Raw genomic sequence first — 22,465 nt, forward strand, 5'->3', positions numbered from 1 at the left:
TCTCGTTTGCCGGGTTTTCCCTTTCCGCTACCGTTTAGGGCACCGGATCAGGGACAGGTTTGTTCTTCTGCTCGTTGCAGTGGCAAGGTACGTCTTGTGGAAGAACAGATGCAGAGCGGTAGCTCAAAGCAGGCGCCTTCGCGTTCAGTATCCTCTCCTCATGTCGCTCCACAAGCAGGTAGTCATTTTCTTGGAGACCCAGTTTGTTACACTTGGAGAGACAGAGTTCCTCCGAAGATGGTCGACACGGTACATTAGTGTCCGCCGCGGCCGTGTCTCCTTGAATTGCCACTGGCTCCCTTAGTGGCGTTTTTTTGTGGGATTCTTTGGGAAATTACACTTGTTTTAGCTTGTCTTAGAGTGTGACTTGTCTTGTGTAAGCATTTTGTGTAATTAGTTTGTGCTACATTATTATGGAACTGTATTGAACTTGTACTACACAAGTTTACTTGGTTATATTAAATATCCTAAACACAGAATAGCGTATAAGCTGGACCGTGATTGCGTCCACACGAACTTCGAGTTGAATCCGTGACGCACCCTTTTGACCTCTCGGCGAACCTCACTTGTAGGAATAAATGCACACCGACAAACACTTTCCATCGTTAGAGAGCTTTTTATTCTCAGTATTGTCATACGCCAACATCAAACATTGCAGAAAGCGAGAATGTCATGTTATGGGCTTGTAATAAATAATTCGTCTACAGCAATTATGGGGATGATAAGAGAGGGGACAGGAGGCCCCCTCACTTTCTTAAAACAATGTTTCAGTCACAGTGACGCTTTGTGGTAGCCATGTCCTGACAGCATCGGGACTTTCCTGTTACTATGAATATAGCCTGAACCTTATTGTATAATGCAGGATGAATGCGAGCACCACAGTACTATAGACTGCGGAACCCCCCATAACGTCTAACTTACAGATGCAGTTCCTACTTCCTACAGTTCTAAGTTCCATGATTGTTCTTGCTACGTTCTTCGGAAATGGTAACAAGATCCATATTTCAACATGACATGACATGACATGAATCAGAGTGCTTAAAGGCACTGAGTTTCGAGTTCACATTAAAAGTACAATTAAAAGAGCGTGGCAATGGCATATTCTCAGAAAAAAATACAAGTGTTATTAAAGCGCAAATTTGCTCTGCAAGAGAGCTTTCCGTATTGCGGGCCAGACAAGCTCCTTCTCTCAGCTGCCAGTCCATGACGTCACCTCGGCCACCCAATAGCGAGGCGCGCACCTACTTTTCTTTTTGTGGTTGTATTAGGCGCGGCCCGACCCGCGTTTGAAACAGAACAGTCGACTTGTCGCCTTGCACTCGCGCCGTTGCAGACTCTCACCAGCCAATAAAAGTGCTTAGCTGATCTGATGTCACAGCACGACCGAAGGAGCTGGAAGGTATCGCGACCGCTGGGCACGTTCTTGTACACTAGTTTTTTCAGCAAATATGCGCTTCCTAGGGGAACTTTTTTTGCGTGACAGTTCCTCAAGGTGATGCGGTCATATCCCGCGGTAATGTATATATATATATATATATATATATATATATATTTGAGGTGCTTTCCATGCTCTTTAAGCAACATGACTGCAAACCTTGCAAACTCAGATACATAGAATTGTGAAGCGATGAATGTGAATTGAAGGTGCTGTCCTCTATGTACGCCTTGTCCTTGGGCCTCAGTACCGCTATCTCAGTGTTCAGTACGTATTAACTTGTCGTAGCACCCACTCCCTGTGACTGGCTACACTGTTCCAAATTGTGGCTGCACCCATGCCGCAGACGGTGGAAGCGACAGAGGTGTCTGCGGCCAGGCTGGTGGCTCCATAGACAACCCACTGGCCGGCTTCAGCCTGACATACCAGGGGACCTCCACTGTCTCCCTGCAAAGCGGAAGAAAAATCGTTGGAAGTTATGTAAGAACATAATCTCAAATAATTTTAGAGAGTTAGGCAGAGAAATGGCCGAATTCTTTACTTGCTCCGTTGCAGGAGTAAAGCTTGCGGTCTTCTACGAGTCACGCTTTCCAGCAGTAATTTCAAACAGTTACACCGATGAAAATTCATTAAAAACTTTGAAGAGCTCTCTCGTTTGAATGGTCTGCGAAGGTTTTTGGCCGTAAAATTCGCTTTGGTGACTTTCGTGATGCTAATTTCATTAATAAGCGGTTGCCCTGCAGATTTTGCCTCGCTTCCAGCACGACAAATGATCGGAAAGACGTAGTTCTACATAAAAAACAAAACCAAAAAACTCTAGCAACGTTGTTGCACGCAAAAACAAAGTGCTTGAAACTACACATCAGTGATAATAGTTTCAGCGGCGCTGCGTATCTGACTATACGACTTGAAAACTTTGGCAACAGTCTGGCATTACTACTGCGACAGCAGCACGGACTTCTTCTAATACTCAACAGATGGCGACTCCTGAGTTAATATAAATGCAATAACATGTGAAAGTGTGACTGCAACTGAAATGTGACTCATACGTCGGAGCCGCGGTATTACTGCTAGAAATCGGACTGCTCTCCACAAGTATCGACTAATGGAAGCGTAAGGGTTATCTTACATGACAAGGACCGGAGATCGTATCCAAACTTCTTGCACAGACGGAGTTATCTCCGTGGATGCCTAACCTTGCGACGTGCGCCCTGTGACCGCTTCGGCAGTAGTTGACGTCTTCAACGTTAAGCCTGGTCTGTTTCAGTCGGAAAGCGTTGCCGCTGCCTGGAAACGCATCCACCAGATTACAACGATGTCATGAATGATCCGACACTGACGCTGCTCTCTTATTACGCATAACTGCTACAGGAAACGACCCTCACCTCGAGTCTGTCCCCATCCAGTGGAGTAACAAGTGGCATTCACTGGAGGAGGTTTGTCGTCTTCAGGCAGACATGCTGGACGTACGGCCTCCGTGAAGTTGAATGGAACGGAAACCTTGACCAGGGCAATATCGTAGTTCATATCAAATCCGCGTCTGAAATTCTGCACAGAGACGGAAGAAGAGAGAAAAAAGTTAGCTCTGTTGTGACTCACAAATACAGGGTGTAATTTAGCAGCGGTTACACATTTTGATCGCGTCGTAAAAATAGAAGCTGGCGTTTCTGACGCTTCAGACTTTACAGGCTTACAGGCTGATAGTCATTGGCCCTGAGTTTTATCGATATTCTTTTTTCGTATGCTATCAATTTAGAAAAAAAAAAATCAAAGCAAATTCGCACCCCATGCATTTCGTATGGGCTATATCGCAGAAAACCGACGTTTTTTCCTCTGTCAGCTTCACGTTCATATTTCTACGTTTAGGTGGCGCTGCCTCGAAACCCTGTTATTACATAAGATTTGGTTTTGCTGCGTCTGCAGGCAGCGCCACCAATAAGTGGTGGTGTCAACCTGAAGCAGACAGAGGACAAAATGGCGGTTTTCGAGCGGTATAGACCAGAGGAAATGCATGGAGTGATTATTTGTTTTGCTTCTAAGTTTGTTTTTTTTTCAACAAAGTGATAGCATATGAGAAAAATATCGACAAAACTGCATGCAAATGAGTACCAGTCTGCAAAGTTCGAAGCGCCACAGACGTTATCTTGTATTTCTACGACTCTATCGAAATTTGTGACCTTTGCTAAATGCGCCCTGTAGTTATAATGACGGATGGCAAGCGATCAAATTAATGTGACGTCAGCACTATTTCCCTCCCTCTCACAAAATTGTATCAATCAACTACAATCTTGACGGCCAATAACTTGTTACTCTCATTTAAAAAATGGGACATCGAGAAAATTCAAACAAGAGAAGATGATATGATGATATGACAAGATATGATCCCGATCATTTTCAGTGTGACGACGGGGACATGCCTGTGAATATTTACAAATTTTGTGAGATGCGCATGCATAACATGTCAAATAGTTTTCTGCATAAAAATGGTAGAAACTTTGCTGATACATCCATCTACTATTCCTAGCTTACAGTACTTGTCGTACATGCATTCAGAGGTGCACGCCCGACTCACTTGATGCGAGATAATGACTTGTGGAGTCCTGATCTGTAGTTCCTCATTAGGGTTCAGCATATCGTGAAGGCCAGCCTTAACAATGACGTCATTAGCCCTTTCGAAGCTGTAAAAGACAGGAAAGGTGGGCACATGAGATCCCCATCGTCCTATTTATACTAGAATTCCCCAATGCCGTTCAGGTGACGGGATCAAATAAAGCAATGCAACAAAAAGTAAAGAAAAACAAAAACACACACACTAAATATTGTGACGTTTACAGTAGCAAAAGAGAGGATAGTTTCTTCACAGCACGAGCCTCGTTGTCGACTTCTTCCTTACAATATTGAATTTAAGATGTTGGTAACAAGAAGAACAAAAACACATCCAGCTTTCCGAGCGTTGCATGCTGCTTATATTGGAGGTTGTTCTGAAGAACTAAGTTTTTTTTTCTTGGATAATTATTGCTGTCAAAGCATGAATAGTTTCTTCAAAACATTGTACACTTCCAGTGCATTCATGGTATCCTGAAACGAACCGAACATCAACCACTGCACAGCTTAAAGATTGTTCGTAACTTGTTCTGTTAAGGGAGTGCTTCTTTTGCGTAAGGCTCTTAACCATACCACACGTATAGATAAATAAATCTGTCTGAAGTCGAAAATTCGCGAATGAACAATTGAAAACCGCAGTCAGCTTTCCAACGTCACCTAGATAAGGAAGACCTGATCGCTTACAGGATATGACGTAGTCATTAAGAGTCTGCCAATCACGACCATGCTTTTGGCGGCCGAAGCTATGGGGACGAGCTGCCACGAACCGCATGGGTAGCCATTAGTATCTGCCTGTTTTTGGAATCCCCCGCGGCGATTGGCTGAAGCACACGACATCCCGACTACCACCATCATATGTACGAAGCCGAAATGCGAAGCGGTAGGGTCAGCTGTATACTCCTTGCCGAAGCGATCTCATTACCTCGTGTGTCGACTTGCGACCACGACATAATCGGCAACCCTATGAGGAGCCCATCCGCACGATCCGCTAGGGGCGCTACTCATCGGCCCGCGTGACCTACATCACGATTGGACAATCGAAATTTGAATTTTGAACACGCACAACGGCCGTTACCACTACCGTACCAGACGACAGCAACAGCTCCTATCGGCATGAAAACGTTAGAGTGATGACGATAATCAACTGTAGAAAGAAGCATCTCTCCTGGGACATCCACCGCTCGTAGAAAAATACTACGGTAAGGTAAAGTACGCTTGAGGAAGCAATAACCGTGCCGATTAGTAGCGCCACTGCCAGCATCCAAATATCACGAAGGCCAGCCTTACCAATGACGTCATTAGCACATCCCAAGCTGTAAAAGAGAGGAAAGGAGGGCACATGTTATTCCCATATACTGGAATTCCTCTCTGCCGTTCAGGAGACGGGTCAAATAAAGCAATGTAAGAAAAAGTAACAAAAAGACAGGGTGCGGCGCTGGGAAGGGGTCCATATGACATGGTCGCTATAATCTCCCGTGGGACGTCGCCCGCTCGTACAAAAATACTAAGGTAAGTACACTTGAGGAAGCAAAAACCGGGCCGATTAGTAGCGCCACCGCTAGCCTCCAGACGCGGCGCTCGGAAGGGGTCCATACCACATGGTCGCTATAATCTAGCAGGTGGTGGTTCGGAGTTACCTGGAGAAGCAATGTGCGGCGCTAATGATCCACTGGTTCGAGATTATGGTACCTCCGCAGAAATGGTCCAATGGTTCGGCCAGCTTCCTCTGCAAGCTCACTTGCCAAGGCCAACTGTGTGGAACAGCTTCCTGGCCGCCGACGACACGGTCATTCGACGTTTCGTCTGGCTGGATGACGGACCTTCCGCAACGGGCTCTCTGCAAATTTGGCCTCCGGGCTGGAAAGCCGAAAAATAAATTCCGTGAGACAGAGTATGCTAACTGTGTCCTCCAAATCTGCGAAATGCCAATTCCCCGAATCCATTGATAGCCGGGAGACAGCGTAGGCCCCTGACCTTGAAATGTGCTGGGTCGTCTGGCCGAATGACCGACATGTCCTCTCCGAATTCGCCGAATTTGCCTTACCACCGCGACTTCGTGGCCAAGGCCGTCGCCTTCTACATCGAAATTCGGAGGTGACCCGACTGCGCTGTATGGGTGTTATCCCTCGGTACTCCTCAGATGTTGGTAAGGTCCCCTATGAAGGCGGCCCAGGGGGCACTGTCCTCACAGCAGGGCCGGTGTGAGAAATTACGGACCCTGAGGATTCCTACGGATTACGGAGGAGTACTGCCCGGGCCCGCTCCTCACGTTTTCTGGTGTTGGCAACCGTGGGGATTGGGTATATTCTATAAGAGTAAATTACAGAGCCCCCAAGGATTCCACGACATCTGACGCGAGTGTATGGCGGTTCTATAATTTTGCATGAATTACCGAAACAAATCTCAAAACTGAAAATTCTTGACATGATATTTCATGTTTTTTTTTAGGAAGTTTTGGCGTCTGCAGTGCCGACTTTATATTGTTCACGGAACTGAGCTAACATGGCACTTTATCTTGACTATCACTGTACACGCATCAACTGAGAGGGAAAGAAAAAAACATGCTCACGGCAGCCTATTTCGTCCGATGCATCTTGACAGTCGTAGATACCATCACAGCGCTTGGAAGCAGAAATGCACTCTCGGTTACTGCACTGGAGGCTTCCTCTGCCGCAGACAGCTGCGGCAAAGAAAATTACTTGTAGTCACCATACAGGAACTTTCATCAAGGCTCTATATACTTTTATTTCAAGAAGAAATTTGCCATATGTCCGGATGATTCAAGAACATAAGACTCAAGGGTGCAGTAACCTTAACACGAGCAATCGCAAGTTTAGAAGTTACCCTTGAGTCGGTGAAAAAATCGATAGCTGGGGCAATAAAGACTGCGCGGACACCCATTCTATCTTCTCCTGTTTTTAATGGCTCGATAGCAGAATTTAAGATTCAAGACAGAAAGTCGTTACCGGATACAAGTGATTGAAACGTGAATGAAAAGATTCCGAATCCCTCCGCGGATGTCCCGGCCGTTCGAAACTTTGCTTCACGGAATTCGACTCAATGTCCCAAGGTCATATAAGGTCATATCACCTTCGTTAAGAGCATAGCGGGGCCCTCGTCATTTTAGACGTCTTGTTATTTTATATTATTATATATTTTATTATATATTATTATTATATATGTATTGTTTAGACGCAGCGCCGGGTGCTGTGGCTCAGAAACGTGCTCGCCTACTTATCCCAAGGTTGCTGGTTGTAACACCGCCGAAGACACTACTAGTGGCAGGGTGGACAAAATGAGTTCACAGACCGACCACTTAGGTGTTGCCCATGACCACAGCTGTCTCGCGGTGTAAAGCCACAAATTAGTATTACGATTATATTTCCCTGGTTGAATTTTCCTTCAGGGTGCCATGTAAAAGGCAGGTAAACTTACTTCGTGAACTCGTCGGCGTGACACGGATCCTGAATCCTCGTCCAGAGCGTAGCTTGTTGCTTACGAAAGAGAACTTGAGACTGCTCGTAAGAGACACGTAGGACTTTGGTCGTACCGTGGAACAGTAGGAGCCCACCTGGTACAGGTTTCTGCCTTGTACCTCTTCGATGTCCAGTCGGTCGGCGTGGCACTGAAAGCTCGATTCCAAATCCAAGTCTTCGAAATCGACGCGAACCTTCTGCGAATGTAGCACACAACGAGCGACCATGAAATGAAAATATATCTGATACACAGTCAAAGGAGCACCATTGGTGAACGTGAAACTAAAATTCCGACCCGAATGTTGAACCAGGAAGAACCTCCGGTCCGATTGTTACCGTTGTGCAACCTGTAACAAATTTTCTGTAACATCTTGGCGTTACACTTGGGCGTGGAGCTAAATTAATTAAACTAATGTACTTAATCCAGTCTTATTCGTTAAGTTAATTAATTCATCGTAATAAGTATTAAGATGAGTTAATTATATTACTATAACAAAATGGACAAGTTTAATTAAGTTTAAAGTCACCGAAGTAAATTCTACGCCCAAAATCTGACGGACCTCTGAGACTGAGAGGGGGAGGGATATAAATAATTAGAACAAAAACAGGGGGGGGGGAAGGGTCAGCTACCCCAAGCTGTTTCGTTTTGTGATAAGTGAGTCCTCGCTAACCAATGTTATAGTATTAGACTCATCTATTCTTATTATTATCATTTGTCGAGACTTTACGTCCCCATCTTTTGCTTTCCCTTATCACCAAAGTTATTATTAATTTTTATTACCCAGTCGTGTATTAAATTTATCGTTGTTGTTCTAAACGGCGTGTCGGAAAAACTTTATATGGAATACGACACAAACTACGCCATTTTGATAACGTTCTGGGAACTGCGAACAAGGTTACACCACGCCAGGGTTCTGCGAACGTTGAGCTCATCGTCGAGCTCAACTTACACATTTCAATTCCACGCGTTCTGTTGCACACGCAAAAAAAAAAAAAAAGAAAAGAACGGATCTTAGTTTTTGTGGAGGAGCAGATGTCTTGCCGCAACCACCAGTCTCTTTTCGGAAGTAAGCGCACGAAAGTTTTTATTTTTTTTATCTCCGTGTCAGCGCCGCGAAGCAACTGTGGTTATGAGCGGCGTAGAGCGACGTGGACAGATGGAGAGAGCACAGCAGGAAGGAGTGGGGGAACAGAGAGCGCATGGAGGTTTATACAAAGTTTAAGGAGGAACGTTCGGGGTCGGAGGACTCGAATTGGGGGTAATTGCTGGTGGTGTTGTTTCTTGTTAGCGCCGCTAAGCAACTGTGGCTATGAGCTGGGGAATAAGTGCAATCTAAGGGACCGGGTCGTGTAATTGTTCCCCGATTTGTTCCGTTTCTCTCTCCCTCCGAGTGTGCTATTAGCGCAGTTTTGAGTTACCTGGTGAAGATAACCGATTCACGAATACATCATGAATAGCAATTTAATTGCCACTGTGATTTGGTTAACCGTTTTAATGGATTGTACGCTATTACCTTTGCGTACGCAAGGAATAGCATGGTGGTTATTTGTGTTTTGCGCACGCGCAAGACCACCAACGCTATTCTTTGCGTACGCAAAGGCGACGTCGTACACTCTTAAAAACGAACTTCACCGCATAGCACGCTGTTAGCCAGCCGTTATCTCGAATGATATCGCTATGTGCCCTGATTTGTTCAAAGCGGTAGGCGTACGCCTTTTCTGTGACACTTATGCGGTTCATAATTGTCACAGAAAAGGCGTACGCCTCCCGTTTTCAACAAATCAGGGAAGATAACGATATCATTCGACGTGATGGTTGGCAAGGACCGTGCTATGCGGTGAAGTTCATTTTTAAGAGTGTACGTTCTACTATTGTTACTATTTTTAGGAAGTTTTGGGTGAACGTAGAAGCTTCACGATAACATTACCGAGCACATGATAAGCCAGTCGCATGATCACATTCGGGTTGCTTGACTGACAGCGATACGGAGCCGCCAATCGGAGCGCGCTTACGATTTCCTAAAGCTCCCCATTAGGGAGTTTTAGGAAGCCGTGAGCACCACCCTATTCATTTTCCGTGTCGCTATCAGCCAATCAACTATTGCTACGCTGATAGCTGATTGGGTCATATCGTTACGGAAAAGGAATCGGAAGGCGCTCACGGTTTCCTAAAACTCCCTGCCATCTCCAGACAATCTGCCTTTTTCCGTTAGCTTAACCATTCAGCAGATAGGCATTTGCTTGAAATACTCACGGCTTAAGCGGGAACCTATTATCGCACGTGTGTACATATATAGCATAAATCGTTTGGGAAACGTCAAATACATAATAACGATAATAGGTAGTTCTAGTGAATCGTTTTCACTCAAACGGTTCGCGAACGGTTTTGCCCCTGTCCAATCAGAAGATTCTATTCTGAGGCAGTCCCTCTTCTCATTGGCCGTCCGCGAAACCGTTCGCGTACAGTTCGACTGAAAACGATTCCCTAAAACTAGCAAATGTGATATCACGTTGACCCACTGAAGGAACGAACGAAACAGGCACTGAAGTGCGAACTTTTATCCTCGCGGAATGAAATAACGAAGTGTTACCTTGACGCCAACGCAAATAAACGGGACCTATGCGCAGCGTCTTTCGTGATTGATACGCGGGCACAACCTCAATTTGCACTTTCCTTCCTCTCTCATGCAGAGCAACCACCCATTGGCTTCCTCAAACGAGCTGCCGCTGAAGTTGGGCAAATCGTTTGAGGAGACTAATGGGAGATCGCTCCGCATTGCCGCGCATCTTATGAGAAGGGGAGGAGAGGGAAAGCGCAAACTGGCGCTTTCGTCAGCGTATAAATTATGAGAAACGAAGCGGATATCTCCCCTTCCTTTTGGGTTGGTGTAAAGGTAACTGCAGCTTTCGTTCCGCGACGATAAATGTTTGCACTTTAGTTCGCCTCTAAGGGGTGCTATCTTTGGTACCTGTGTCGGGGAAGGCGCCGTGACCGTTATGGCACAGACGTGGGAGTTAGGGTAGTTCTGTGCCCGGTCGTAACCCGGTGTCACAACTACGACCTCTCGGTGGAGCGTCACGTGCACGTTGACTCCGCCCCTGCAGACGACTGTGGTAGCACTGGTGTAGCCTGTTGCGAGAGAGGCATGGTGCACGCCATTGAGTTATTTTTTGATATCTCAACTGCATGTAAGTACGTGTGTACGTTATGTATATTAATAGATTCCGATCAACAGTACTTAAGTTTAAAAAAATGCGGAAGAAACAATATTCCTAATGACAGTAACAGCGTTCGACCTTTCAGACATGCAGCTAAAAACTGAAAAGTAGAAATTCAGTAAAAAAAAATGTCGCGTATGCGGAGAGCAGCAAAATAAAAACACTCTAAGGGTAAAAAAAAAGGAAGCTAGAGAACAATATGAGCTTTTAGTCTGTTACATTGCAATTACTCCCCATTTTAATCCAATGACCCAGAAATATTTACTCCAGAGTACGGCAAATCGTTCCAAGCTTCGCACAAACTTAGCGCATCTACCCGCGAAAGGAATTAATGGTTGTGGCTACAAGAGTGGCTACAAAAGCTTCCCACAAACGTACGTGCATTTACTCCTGAAAGGGATTAATGGTTGTGGCTACAAAAGGACTAAATATTACTCCTGTTTTCTTAGCGTGTGCCCTCACTTGAAACGTAGACAAAAATTAATAAGAAGGGAACGTTTACGATTGATTCCTCTTGAGTATACGTAGCTCAACTATGAAGTACGTGTATCTTCAGTGTTCGGCATATAACAGAAGCAGCAATTAAATTATGAATGATGATGTCACGCGGTCTCCCCTTAGGCTGCATGAACCTACACAGTGTATGGCATCCGACAACCAAATAATGCATCTTATGGAGGTTGAGCCATTTCATTTCACCATCACCATTTCGTTTTGTACTTTCTTTCACCAAAAGTAGTTGTGTTCACACATAAGGAGACCAAAATACGACATGGGCAACTATGACTATCGTATATGACATTCAGAAAAGACGCAAAATAATCGAAGCAACTTTACGTACATCCAACCATCCCACATGCAAGACATTGCTTACCTAGAGCCACGAGTACAAACAGGACTGCCCGTATCATATTTGCCGCTATAGCCAAGTCAGCCGGTGATTATAAATGGTCTCTCCACTGACAGTGATTATATACCCGGTACTGTACCGGTATCATTACGAATTAGGCAATGGTGATAGGGCTGTTTCAACAGATGTGTCACGCACTGATTGGAGCATTTGTTTCACATCTTATTTGAAGAGGTAATAACCATTGTCTTAACAGAGGCATGATTCAGAACGCGTGCCTTCTCGATTTGTTAACAAATACCGCCTTTCATGGCGCGGCACTTGTCTCTTCCCTTCTTATCAAAGATACAGGAAGTCATATCTGTGTGTGGAAGTCGTATCGCTGCGTGTGAAGTGCGCGGATGCGTTCACTTGTGTTTCTTATCTCGAAATCGTAAATATACGTAAGCATACAGGATCCACGCGAGCTGTTGCATGGTTGCAAGCGATACAAGGCAGCGTAGAATGTCTGATGAAAGAAGACTTAATGATTCATAACGTGTGCCTATCCATATATGGTCATTAACGTATTTGGTGCAGTTATCTGGCGGGACGTGCCGCCAGTCTAGGCAGGCAGACCGCTCGAAATCTGTGTCATGTCACATCCGACAAATTAGCATTTTGTATCGGACTAGAGAGCGTTAAACTTTATCGCAGTGTTCGATCTCAGGGGACATTGAAAAAGGCGCTTTAGCGCACGCGAAAGTTATACCGAGTACATGCTTGAATGCTCTAAGCCTCACGGTAGTATAACAGCCCCATAATATCCTTCTATCCTTTGGTCATAGCCTGTGTTTCCAATGGGTACCCAGTCACACCGGCCTGCACGGAAACACCCGCGCAGACGCCTTAGCACGTCGGGCACATGGGGACGGCACCTCCAATAATTGTCTCCTACCACTTTCAGCCTCATCGTGTCGGTTACAGACACAGCGACTCCGTCATAACGGCACTCGGCAGTTTCAAGAGGACGCTGTCCGACCGAACGACCATCTCCGGTCTATCGACCCGTCGATGGATTTCGTTGCCACACACCACTGCTCGCGTCAAGAAACGTCCATTCTACACCGACTACGCCTTAATGCCGCCAGGACACCTCTACATCTATGTAAAATGGGTCTTCTCCAGTCGCCCAAATGTCCCGCTTGGGCCGTTGAAGCTGATGTGCACCACATTCTCCTCGACTGTCGCAGATTCGACACCCCTCGAGCCACGCTGAGACGACGCCTACTCGAGCTGCGGTGCACGGACTTTTCTCTGGCCACTCTGCTCGGCCCAGTACGAGATCACACGCAGCGGTCTGTGACCAAAGCAGTTCTGACTTTCTTGAGAGATTCAGGGCTTATGAACAGCCTGTGAACTCAGTCGTACAATCTCATTCTTCTGTGCCCACTCTCACCCTCAACGCATTAACCTCATGCTCTCCTTTTAAAGTCATCTTCTGTGATCCATCTCATCATTCTTTCACCGTTTGTTAGTCATCTTTTTTTGCCATCTTTGCCTTTAATCTACCTCATCCTTCTTTCATCATTTGTTAGTTTATCCTCGATTTCCTAATTCTTTTTATTTTTATTTATTTCTTATTTCTTAATTTTCTTTATCTATTTATTTCTTATTCCTTCCTATTTCTTTCTTTCTTTAATTCTTTTCTTTTTATTTATTTATTATTTCATAATCTTGTTTCTTTATTTATTTATTTCTGGAATAGCAAGCTGACGTCTTGTTTGGCTGACCTTTCCCCCGTTTTTTTTTTTTTTGCCTTTTCGTCTAATAAATATATCCCCCCAATAATATTACTTGGCCTATAGAGTCATTAAATAAGCTACGCAGCTTATACGTAGGTTATTTAGTGACGCTAACTTGGCCCTGTGTGCCACCCCCGTCAGTGGTGCGTCGCTAGAGCTTTGTTCCAATCAGTGTTGTGCGTAGCTGCGCTACTGCAATCGCTACTTTTTTCAGTAGCGGAGGTGTAATTCCGCTACATTTGTTACTTGTAGCGGGAAAGTAATTTCCGCTACAATTTTGAGTAGCGGAACCACATCCGCTACCGCTACTTTCTAGGGAGAAATTAAAATAAATTAGACGCTAGACTCTAGCGTCTAAAGGTGATTTTACTACATCTTCCGTATCGTGTTCAACTGCGAAGCAGGTTACGATGCATGGTATTCACTTTAGGTTCGACCGATTCATGTCAGACCAGAGCCTTCAAATCGCTGCTGTCTTAATTCCGAGGTTTAAGCTCTCAAGGCTCACGGATGAAAACCAACGAAAGGAGGTAACCAGCTTGACCGTAAACGAAATGTTAAGGTGTTCGGTCGCCTCAAGTGAGCGCGCCGAGGAATCCATGAGCGATCCATGAGGAATGAGGAATCCATGAGCGAGCTCCGCGCAGATGATTTCTTTTCTTTTGGGAAGTCAACTTCTACAGCAGATCCACCTGATCCTGAGCTTACTCAGTACCTCTTTGTGCCAGATAACTTTAACTTGACATCGCTAAAGCAGGGTTATCCAAGAGTGCACGGGGCGTTCCTCAAGCTAAATACCGCCGTTCCGTCAAGTGCGTCTGCCGAACGACTTTTCTGTGTTTGCGCCGATACGTTCACCAAGAAACGTGTTCTGCTACAGGAACTTTGAGCGGCAACTGCTCTTGAAGGTGAATGCAAGTGTGTAATGAGTTTTTCAGAAAGTACTGATCGCAAGAAATAAAGTATCAGCAAGAGCACATATCTTTGAATGTATCGAATCACATATTCATAGGCCTTCGGCGAGAAAGTAGCGGAAGGGTAATTGCGCTACATTTTTTTTTTCGTAGCGGTAGCGGTATCGCGCTACATTCGTAAATTTGTAGCGCCGCTAGTATCACGCTACTTTTAAATAGGGTAGCGGGTAGCGGTATTTCGCTACCTAAATTTAGTAGCAGGCACAACACTGGTTCCAATTCCTCCAGACACCATACCAAGATACCACGCAGGGTCAACCTTAACAGTCCCACTTTGTAAGACAATGACTATGAACGTAATAAAGGCTCCATGATTCCATAAGGGTGACATTGAACGGACCAGTGAGAATAATTCCATTGTTCCGTCTTGAACTGTTTCTTGTCTACTTCTCTCACTCAGCAGCCAGTATGATGGCTAGAAAGGTGAAACTGTTAACCGAAAGTCGCCGATAAATTTTTGAATAACAAACAAGCAATCGAACGGCCTACCATGACACATAAAAATGGCACCCTTTATCTGTAGTTGTCTAGCCACGGTATTGACTTACAATTGGATACTGAGAACACCGATACACTTATGCCCTAACGACAGCGCTTCTCGAAGCGTTCCCAGAATTACATGCATTGTTCACAATAGTTGAAAGCCTTTCAAAGATGGGCCATTCAGTGACCTGAGATAACCACAGAATTCACTCATACATTCCACATTGATGTCACTGAGCTAGCTGATAGTTCTTAACTCGGCTGCCCCAAGCCAATAGGTTTGTGATTATTACGTCAGGATGTTTGCGTTATTGCACGCCAAGCAACTTCGAATGGTTCGTTGTATATAGTGTCGAGGCATGCTTTCTACCCTGCTACTTAAAAAAAAAGAAAAAAAGAGAGAGAGCGAGAGAGAGAAATTGCCCCGATGTGTAGTAAGGAAGTCCAAGTTACTTCACTATCATATCGGTTATATTCCTAACATACAATTATCACACATTTCCGGCGAGCTGCTTAATTAGATCCATTGTTCATTTAACTAAGCAATTAATCCGGTGTGGCGGCGATCATTATCATGGTAATGAATGCATATAGAAAATAAGAATATTATGGTGTCCCTGGGAATGAGGCTGCCGACCTACTTGCGAGACGGGCTCATGTGGCACGTAGAGTACCGACGCACCCTACGTATTTCACACGAGCGGACGCGAAGCAAGCAATTGGTACTCTTATGAGACGTCTGTGCAGTGAACATTGGCGCAGAAATGTCCCTTCTACGTCGTTCCTGCGCAAGGTGGACCCAGATCTTCGTTTTCGTATGCCGTCAGCGCTTCCTGGACCCATCATGTCGCTCATATACAGGCTTCGCCTCAACGTGCCATACACTGGATGACTTTTGTTTAAGCTCGGCAAGGTCCCGTCCCCCAATTGCGGTACGTCTTTGTGATGTAGTTGAGGACGTGGATCATATATACTCCAAGACTGCCCGGGGTACCGTGCGCACCGTTGTACCCTTGTGTCGTCCCTGTCCCGCCTGGATGCTGTCTCTTGGGTGCTGTCCAGCAGATCAGCTCATACCTGCCATACGCGCCCTTGTGCAATTTGTCGTCTCGACGGACCTCTCTGGCACATTGTGAGGCTCTTTGTTTTTGTGCATTGAGATTTCGCTTTTGGTGCCAAGCTAGGTGGTGATGTTCTCATTTATTCCGTTTCCATTCCGTTGGCAAAGCGTAGAGTTTTGTGTAGTTTTCCTTTCTTTTCTTAATAACGCGCCCTGGAGTAGCCAGTCCCGTGTGGCTCGAGACTAACATCTCCATTTTTTTCTTTTAAAAATCAATCAATAAATCAGTCTTGCAACGTAGACCATCAAATTATCCGGTCCTGCATGTGTTTGTCAATAGGCAGAGTAACAGCACGTCCTTTGAATTCGAGAGGGTACTTGGGGCGGGAGGGGGGTGCTTGGGCAAAGCCAGCCTTGCAGCGTCTGACCAGCGAAGCTCCTGGCCATTTCCTTGCGTATACGGAACTGGTCTCTCGTTTCTAACCGGTTTCCTCGTTTTACCTATAACATCTAACAACACACGAGCGCAGAGCAGCAGGTCCTATGGTTTGTAACTTAGCCTCTATTCGTCATCTTTTTATCACTATCACCACCCCGACGGGGCTCTGCAAACTACTGGCAGGTTACTGTCGCAAAGGTGAAAGAAAAGTAAAAGTCACAGATTGGCCTGCACGATATGTCTCTGAGCTTACTGAGTCCCTAACGCTGTTTCACATTGCTAGGTAGTACTTTATGCTGCATCACCACACCACTACATCATGATCCAATTTGTGTGTGTGTGTGTATGCTTGTATAGGACTAATAAGTTATATCCAGGGGCGGCACGCCGAAGGGACGGCTTGATTCATATCTTTTTTGTTACGTGACCAGAGGCACACCGAAACGCGGTTATGCCTCATATGCACGAAATGCTCATAACCTCCAAATGCTCAAAACCTCCAAACGCCCATATACAACACCAGCTACGGTGGCGCAGCGGTAACGCGTGCTCTTGGAGACTGGGAGGTCCGCGGTTCGAATCCGCGGGCCGGCTGTGCCGTCTGGGGTTTTTCCTGGGTTTCCCTCAGATGTGTAATAGGCGTATGCCGGCACAGTTCCCCTGAAGTCGGCCCATGGACGCAGCTATCCTCCCCCCGAGCGGATTCCGCTCGGTCTTCCACTTCACCCTTCCCTCTCCTCCTCTCCACCACCTTTCCCTTCCGGAGAAACATGCCGCCTAATCACTCCTCCTCCTCCTCCTCCTCCTCCCGTATACAACGGAAAAAGGTGTGGTTTTGAGCGTTTGGTGGAAATGAGCAGGAGGGGAGAACCTCCTCATAAGCTCCAAACGTCCAGAACACCCGAATGCTCATATGCACCGAAAGGCGGGAGACCACAAAGGCCGGTTCTTCCTCTCCCGCATTTGGAACAAGGTCATAGGGTGAGAAAGGTGGAATGAATGGTGACTACCAAGGCCGCTTAATGTGTCAGTTTGAAGTTTATGTAACAACTTGGTCCTGCTTGCGAATAGCGCCTTCGCGTTTATGGATTTCAATTTGAGCTTTATTTTCATAGACATGGAGGCAGCCTAGGACCACTTTCTGAAGTGCACTGGCCTGGCTTCTAAGCTCTGAGCTGCGCGCTCCAGGAGCCTCACCTTCGTTTTCTTTCTTCTTTTTTTTTTCTCTTTCTTCTTTCTTCATTGCTATTTTTTTTTTCCTTTTCCCTTCTTTCTTTTCGTTTTTGTTTTTCCTCCTTTTTACGGAGACTCACCTTTTCCTATTCGTCCTTTCCTTTCTATTTATTCTTCGTTTTCTTTTGATTTTTTTAAATGGAATAGCATGCCGACCTTGGTCTGGCAGACCTTTCCATTCAATAAATATATATCCCCCCTAGGACGAAAAACTTGATTCTAGCTCGAAAGTACTCGGCTCCCAGGGCTGTAGCAACAGGGAACGTGACCTCCTCCGAACATATGTCCAGGCTCACTTGCAACAACAACAACAAATAAATTAATGACAATGAGTGGGGAAATTCGCCACATAAAGTGCGGCCCACTACCCCAAGGCACAATGGGCAGGATGAGATGTGTCCTGGTGCTGAGGTGATGAACGATGCTAAATAGGGTCACTTACAATGCAGAAGCTGGAATACGATATTTATGCAGGGTTTATAATATTATGCATGCATAGGCCTACAGTAAACATTTACGCAAAACACTTCTTTCGAGCCTTGTTCTTCGCAAGTTGGTTAATCAATGCGTCACAGTCTAGAGATATGATAATCTTGAATTCGGTTGACTACAAACTCAGAAGGCCTGACATCTCTCATGGTTGAACGCAGGATATTCTTGATCGATCAGTTTCACGGTGCTGAAGCTTCTTTCAGCATCAGTGACAGTAACTGGTGTGGTCAGAAAATAGAAGCCTGACGCAAATACAAGGATTCTGATATTATATCTCTTGGTGGCTTGCTTGTATGTGTACGTTAAAAATTGTTTAGCGTCGCTTTGTTTGGCGTCCTTTTTCTCAATAACACAAAACGATATTCCATTATGAGTTCGTTGGCATCAATGCCCACCATTTCTACTTAAACATTTTTGCCGCGACTCCCCAGTTCAAGTTCTCATTCACACTGCTACAAGCTGTTAGCGTTTTACAGAAATCCAAACAAATTTTACCACTCCGCGAGTTGGTCGATGAAACACAAGATACGGCCTTTTCAGTGAGAATAAGAAAGAACTGGAAAGATTTGAATTTTCGTTCTGCACAAAGACGACTCTTACTTTTTTTTTTTTGTCACTCTTAGGAGAAGATAGCAGACATTGCACTTGATAGCACTTGACTGGCTATGATCCGGTTCATCAGATCCACATCAGGGGGGGGGGGGGAATATGTTTATTAAGAAAAAGAAAGGAAAGGTCAGCCAGACGAAGGTCGGCTTGCTATTCCAAACAAAAAAGGCAAGGGAAGGGGAAGGAAAGAAAAGGGGACGAAAAGAAAAATAAGAAAAGAAAAGGGGAAGAAAGAAGGAGAAAAGGGGAAGAAAGGAAAAGTAAGAAAAGAAAAGGAGAAGAAGAAAGCAAAGGAAAAGGAAAGGAAAAGAAATGAAAAGAAGAAAGAAAAAGAAGAAACGAAAAGGAAAAGAAGGAAGAAGAAGAAGAAAAGAAAAGGAAAAGAAGAAAGAAAAAGAAGAAGAGAAAAGGAAAAGAAGAAAGAAAAAGAAGAAAAGAAAAGGAAAAGAAGAAAGAAAAAGAAGAAAAGAAAAGGAAAAGAAAAACCAAACTAAAACACAAAACTAAAACTGAAAAGTCACACACACAGTCACACAATCACAAGGCGTTAACAAGGTTCGAAGGAGGAGCGCTGTGGTGACTGCCCACTGGGCCGAGAGAGAAACACAGGGCTCACAGGGAGCCCAGGAGACCCGTGTTACGCAGAAAGCGGAGCACCGCTTTTGTGACTCTCCACTGGTTAGCTCGCTGCACAGGGCCAAGGAGTGTTGCGAGGGAAACGTCTGTCCGTCCGTCCGTGCACCCAAGCTCTGAGAGATGTTGCCAGAGCACGGCCCGATGATGGTGGTGACGCTGACAGTGGAGGAGCTGATGAGAAATATCGTCTTCTACACCGCAGCAGGGGCAAGTGGGAGATGAGACGCGGCCCATTTTGAACAGGAGTGAACGGGTGAGGGCAACGTTCAGCCGGAGACGATGTAGAAGGGTCTCCTCCTCGCGGGTACAGCGGCAGCCGATGACAAACTCCAGTGAGGGGTCGATGGACTGCAGGAACGCATTAGGTCGGATAGCGTCTACAAGAAACTGGCGGGTGCCGTCGCCGCAGAGACGCCGTATAAGCAGGCGGCACGCAGACACCGGGAGCGGTAGTAGGGGCACCGGCGTGGCCGCATCAAGCGCGGCGCGTCTCGCAGCCGCGTCAGCACATGTGTTGCCGTGTAGCCCTGTATGCCCGGGTACCCACTGAAGGCAGATACGGTGGCCGACCGAGGAGAGTTGGGCGTACTCCTGAAGTACCATGGTACGCAGATCGCTCACGACACTCGGGTGGTATGTGGACAGGAGCGCCAAAGACGCCTTGCTGTCTGTGAGGACGACCCACGCATCAGGCACAGATTCAGCGATATACCGCAGAGCGGCCAGCAGTCCGAGCAGCTCCGCATCCGTGGAGGACACTGTGTAGGGAAGTCGGAGGGCGAGGTCACGGTTTTCCTGCGAGACGTAGTAGGCCGCTGCAGATGACGCATTCGCTACCGATCCATCAGTATAGATGGCGCGGCTCAGAGGATAGGCCGAACTGAGATGCTCGAGCGCGAGCTGGCGGGCTACTGTCACAGGCACATCGTTCTTCCTCTGGAGGCCGGGAATAGTGGCACAGGTCTCGGGTCTTGCAAGCGTCCACATCGCAGGGGCGTGCAAGGGCAGGGAGAACTGTGCAGGGACGGACCCTTTGAGGCGACCGAGAGCACGACCGAAGTCAGAGGCTGGGCAGTCTTCGTCGACGTGGCGAAGGTAGTGGAGAGGGTGCCGCGTAAGGTACCGTGCGAGAACACTGAGGGTTGCCCCGTCCCGCAGAACATCGATCGACGGTTCACGTGCCTCGGCTAGGACAGAGTATGTCTCGGTGGTCGAAGGGACTCCCAAGCAGACGCGGAGGCTCCTGGCTTGGCTAAAGAGCAGATCTCGATTTCTGCTTCGGCTGATACCGTGCAGGATGGGAAGGCTATACCGGAGAGAACCCAGCACGAGGGATTGGTGGACACGGCGGAGGTCAGAGAAGGATGGGCCCCATCGCAAACCAGCGAGGCAACGAAGAACCGCCACGTAACTGTTGATCTTGGTTGTAAGAGCCTTAATGTGGCGAGACCAGGAAAGGTCACGGTCGAGTACCACGCCCAGGTACTTGCAGTACGGGACAAATGGCAGTGGTGAACCTTCAATGTCGAGCGGGAACCTCGTGAATGACCGACGAGTGAACACCATGGCCACAGTCTTGCTGGGTGAAACGGAGAGACCGCGGTCGGCGAGAAACGCGACGATAATATTTAAGCCTCCCTGCAGTCGATGCTGAATGGTGTCGCGGCGAGCGGCAGATGTCCATAAGCAGATGTCGTCGGCATATAGCGTGAGGCGCGTGTGGTGGGGCAGCAGGGCAGGAAGGGAGGCCATGATGACATTGAAGAGCAGGGGGCTGAGCACACTTCCTTGAGGAACGCCTCGGCTAACAGGGTGGGGGTCAGTGTCCCCCTCAGTGGTCCGAACAAACAAAAAGCGGTCGCTCAGGAAGTCCTGGATCCAAAGAAGGGGAGCGCCTCCGATACCACTTTCTTGCAGTGTCGCGATGATGGCGCTATGAAAAACGCTATCGTACGCTTTCTTTACGTCCAGGAAGACGGCACCAGTCATGCGATCTTCAGCTCTTGCCTGCTGCGTCTCAGTCACTAGGTCGATAACATTATCTATCGCCGACCGACCCTGCCGAAAGCCTTGCATTACTTCGGGGAAGAATCGCACGGTCTCGAGGTACCAACTCAGGCGGCGGAACACCATGCGTTCCAACGTCTTGCCCACGCAGCTAGTAAGGGCAATCGGACGGAAGGAGTCAATGTTGCGGGGTGATTGGCCAGGCTTGAGAAGGGGAACAACCATAGCGGTCTTCCAGACTTGAGGGACGTGGCACCTTTGCCAGCTGGCGTTGAGCATCCGCAGGAGGCAAGCACGACCTGAATCCGGAAGGTTCCGAAGCGCTTTATAGGTAACTCGGTCCGGCCCGGGGGATGTGTGCTGAGGGGAGTCCCGCAGCGCAGAGTCCATCTCCAGGAACGAGAACGGAAGATCCAAAGCCGGCTCCGCGGACGACGCCAAAGCAACTGGAATGCCGCGGGCCGATAGTTGGTCGGCTGAGGGATCGGCTGCGAGGCGAGCGCAATATTCCGAAGCAATATCCAGCTCCGTGCGTGCGGTGGCTAGGGACAGGGCACGGAATGGGTGCCGGAGCGTGACAGGAGAAGATAGTCCCTTCATTACGTTCCAGATCCGGGTCATGGGGGTGCGGGGGGAGAGAGAGGACGCAAAACTTCGCCAGCGGTCCCGCGCAAGCTTGCGTAAATGGCGCTGGGCGGCCTTCTGGATTCGACGCGCGTCTTGCTGGTGTGCAGGGAGTTGGGTTCGACGGGCTCGTCTCTCAGCACGGCGACGTAGGGCACGGAGTCTAGCGTATTCGCTGTCCACCGCAGAGAACTGCGCAGGTATACGGAAAGCCGTCGTAGCCGCCTGTACAGCGTTGGTCACGGTGTCCCGGAAAATGCGCTCGTCTTCCAGCGTGCCGTTCAGAGGGACCGAGTCGATGGCCGCCTTGTACTTCTGCCAGTCCGTTCGCCTGACAGGATGGGACGTGGCGAGTTGACGAATGCCCCTGACGCCGATCAACACGGGGAGATGGTCGCTACCGAGTGTGTCAGCATCCACGCACCAGACCAGCCGCCGCGCTAAGCACGCTGAGGTGACAGTGAGGTCCAGGCACGACGAGAGGAACGCACCGTAGAGAAACGTGGGTGAGCCGTCGTTGAGGACACAGAGACTGTGGTC

At 47.3% G+C, this 22,465-nt stretch overlaps 1 protein-coding gene across 1 annotated transcript; it reads right to left on the minus strand.

Moving 5' to 3' along the window:
- Positions 1–596: 596 nt before the first annotated feature.
- LOC135392718 (chymotrypsin-like elastase family member 2A) lies at positions 597–11,683 on the minus strand. The gene is made up of 9 exons (XM_064623439.1): positions 11,609–11,683; positions 10,485–10,645; positions 7,475–7,712; positions 6,609–6,719; positions 5,677–5,896; positions 4,008–4,113; positions 2,821–2,983; positions 2,565–2,722; positions 597–1,882 (listed from the first exon to the last, which is right to left on the minus strand). The coding sequence occupies exons 1-9, from the start codon at positions 11,643–11,645 to the stop codon at positions 1,700–1,702; spliced, it is 1,377 nt and encodes a 458-aa protein (XP_064479509.1). The 5' UTR covers positions 11,646–11,683; the 3' UTR covers positions 597–1,699.
- Between the last annotated feature and the right edge of the window lie 10,782 nt (positions 11,684–22,465).

This window comes from Ornithodoros turicata, chromosome 4 (assembly GCF_037126465.1).
Source record: "Ornithodoros turicata isolate Travis chromosome 4, ASM3712646v1, whole genome shotgun sequence".
In the NCBI taxonomy this organism is placed as follows: domain Eukaryota; kingdom Metazoa; phylum Arthropoda; class Arachnida; order Ixodida; family Argasidae; genus Ornithodoros; species Ornithodoros turicata.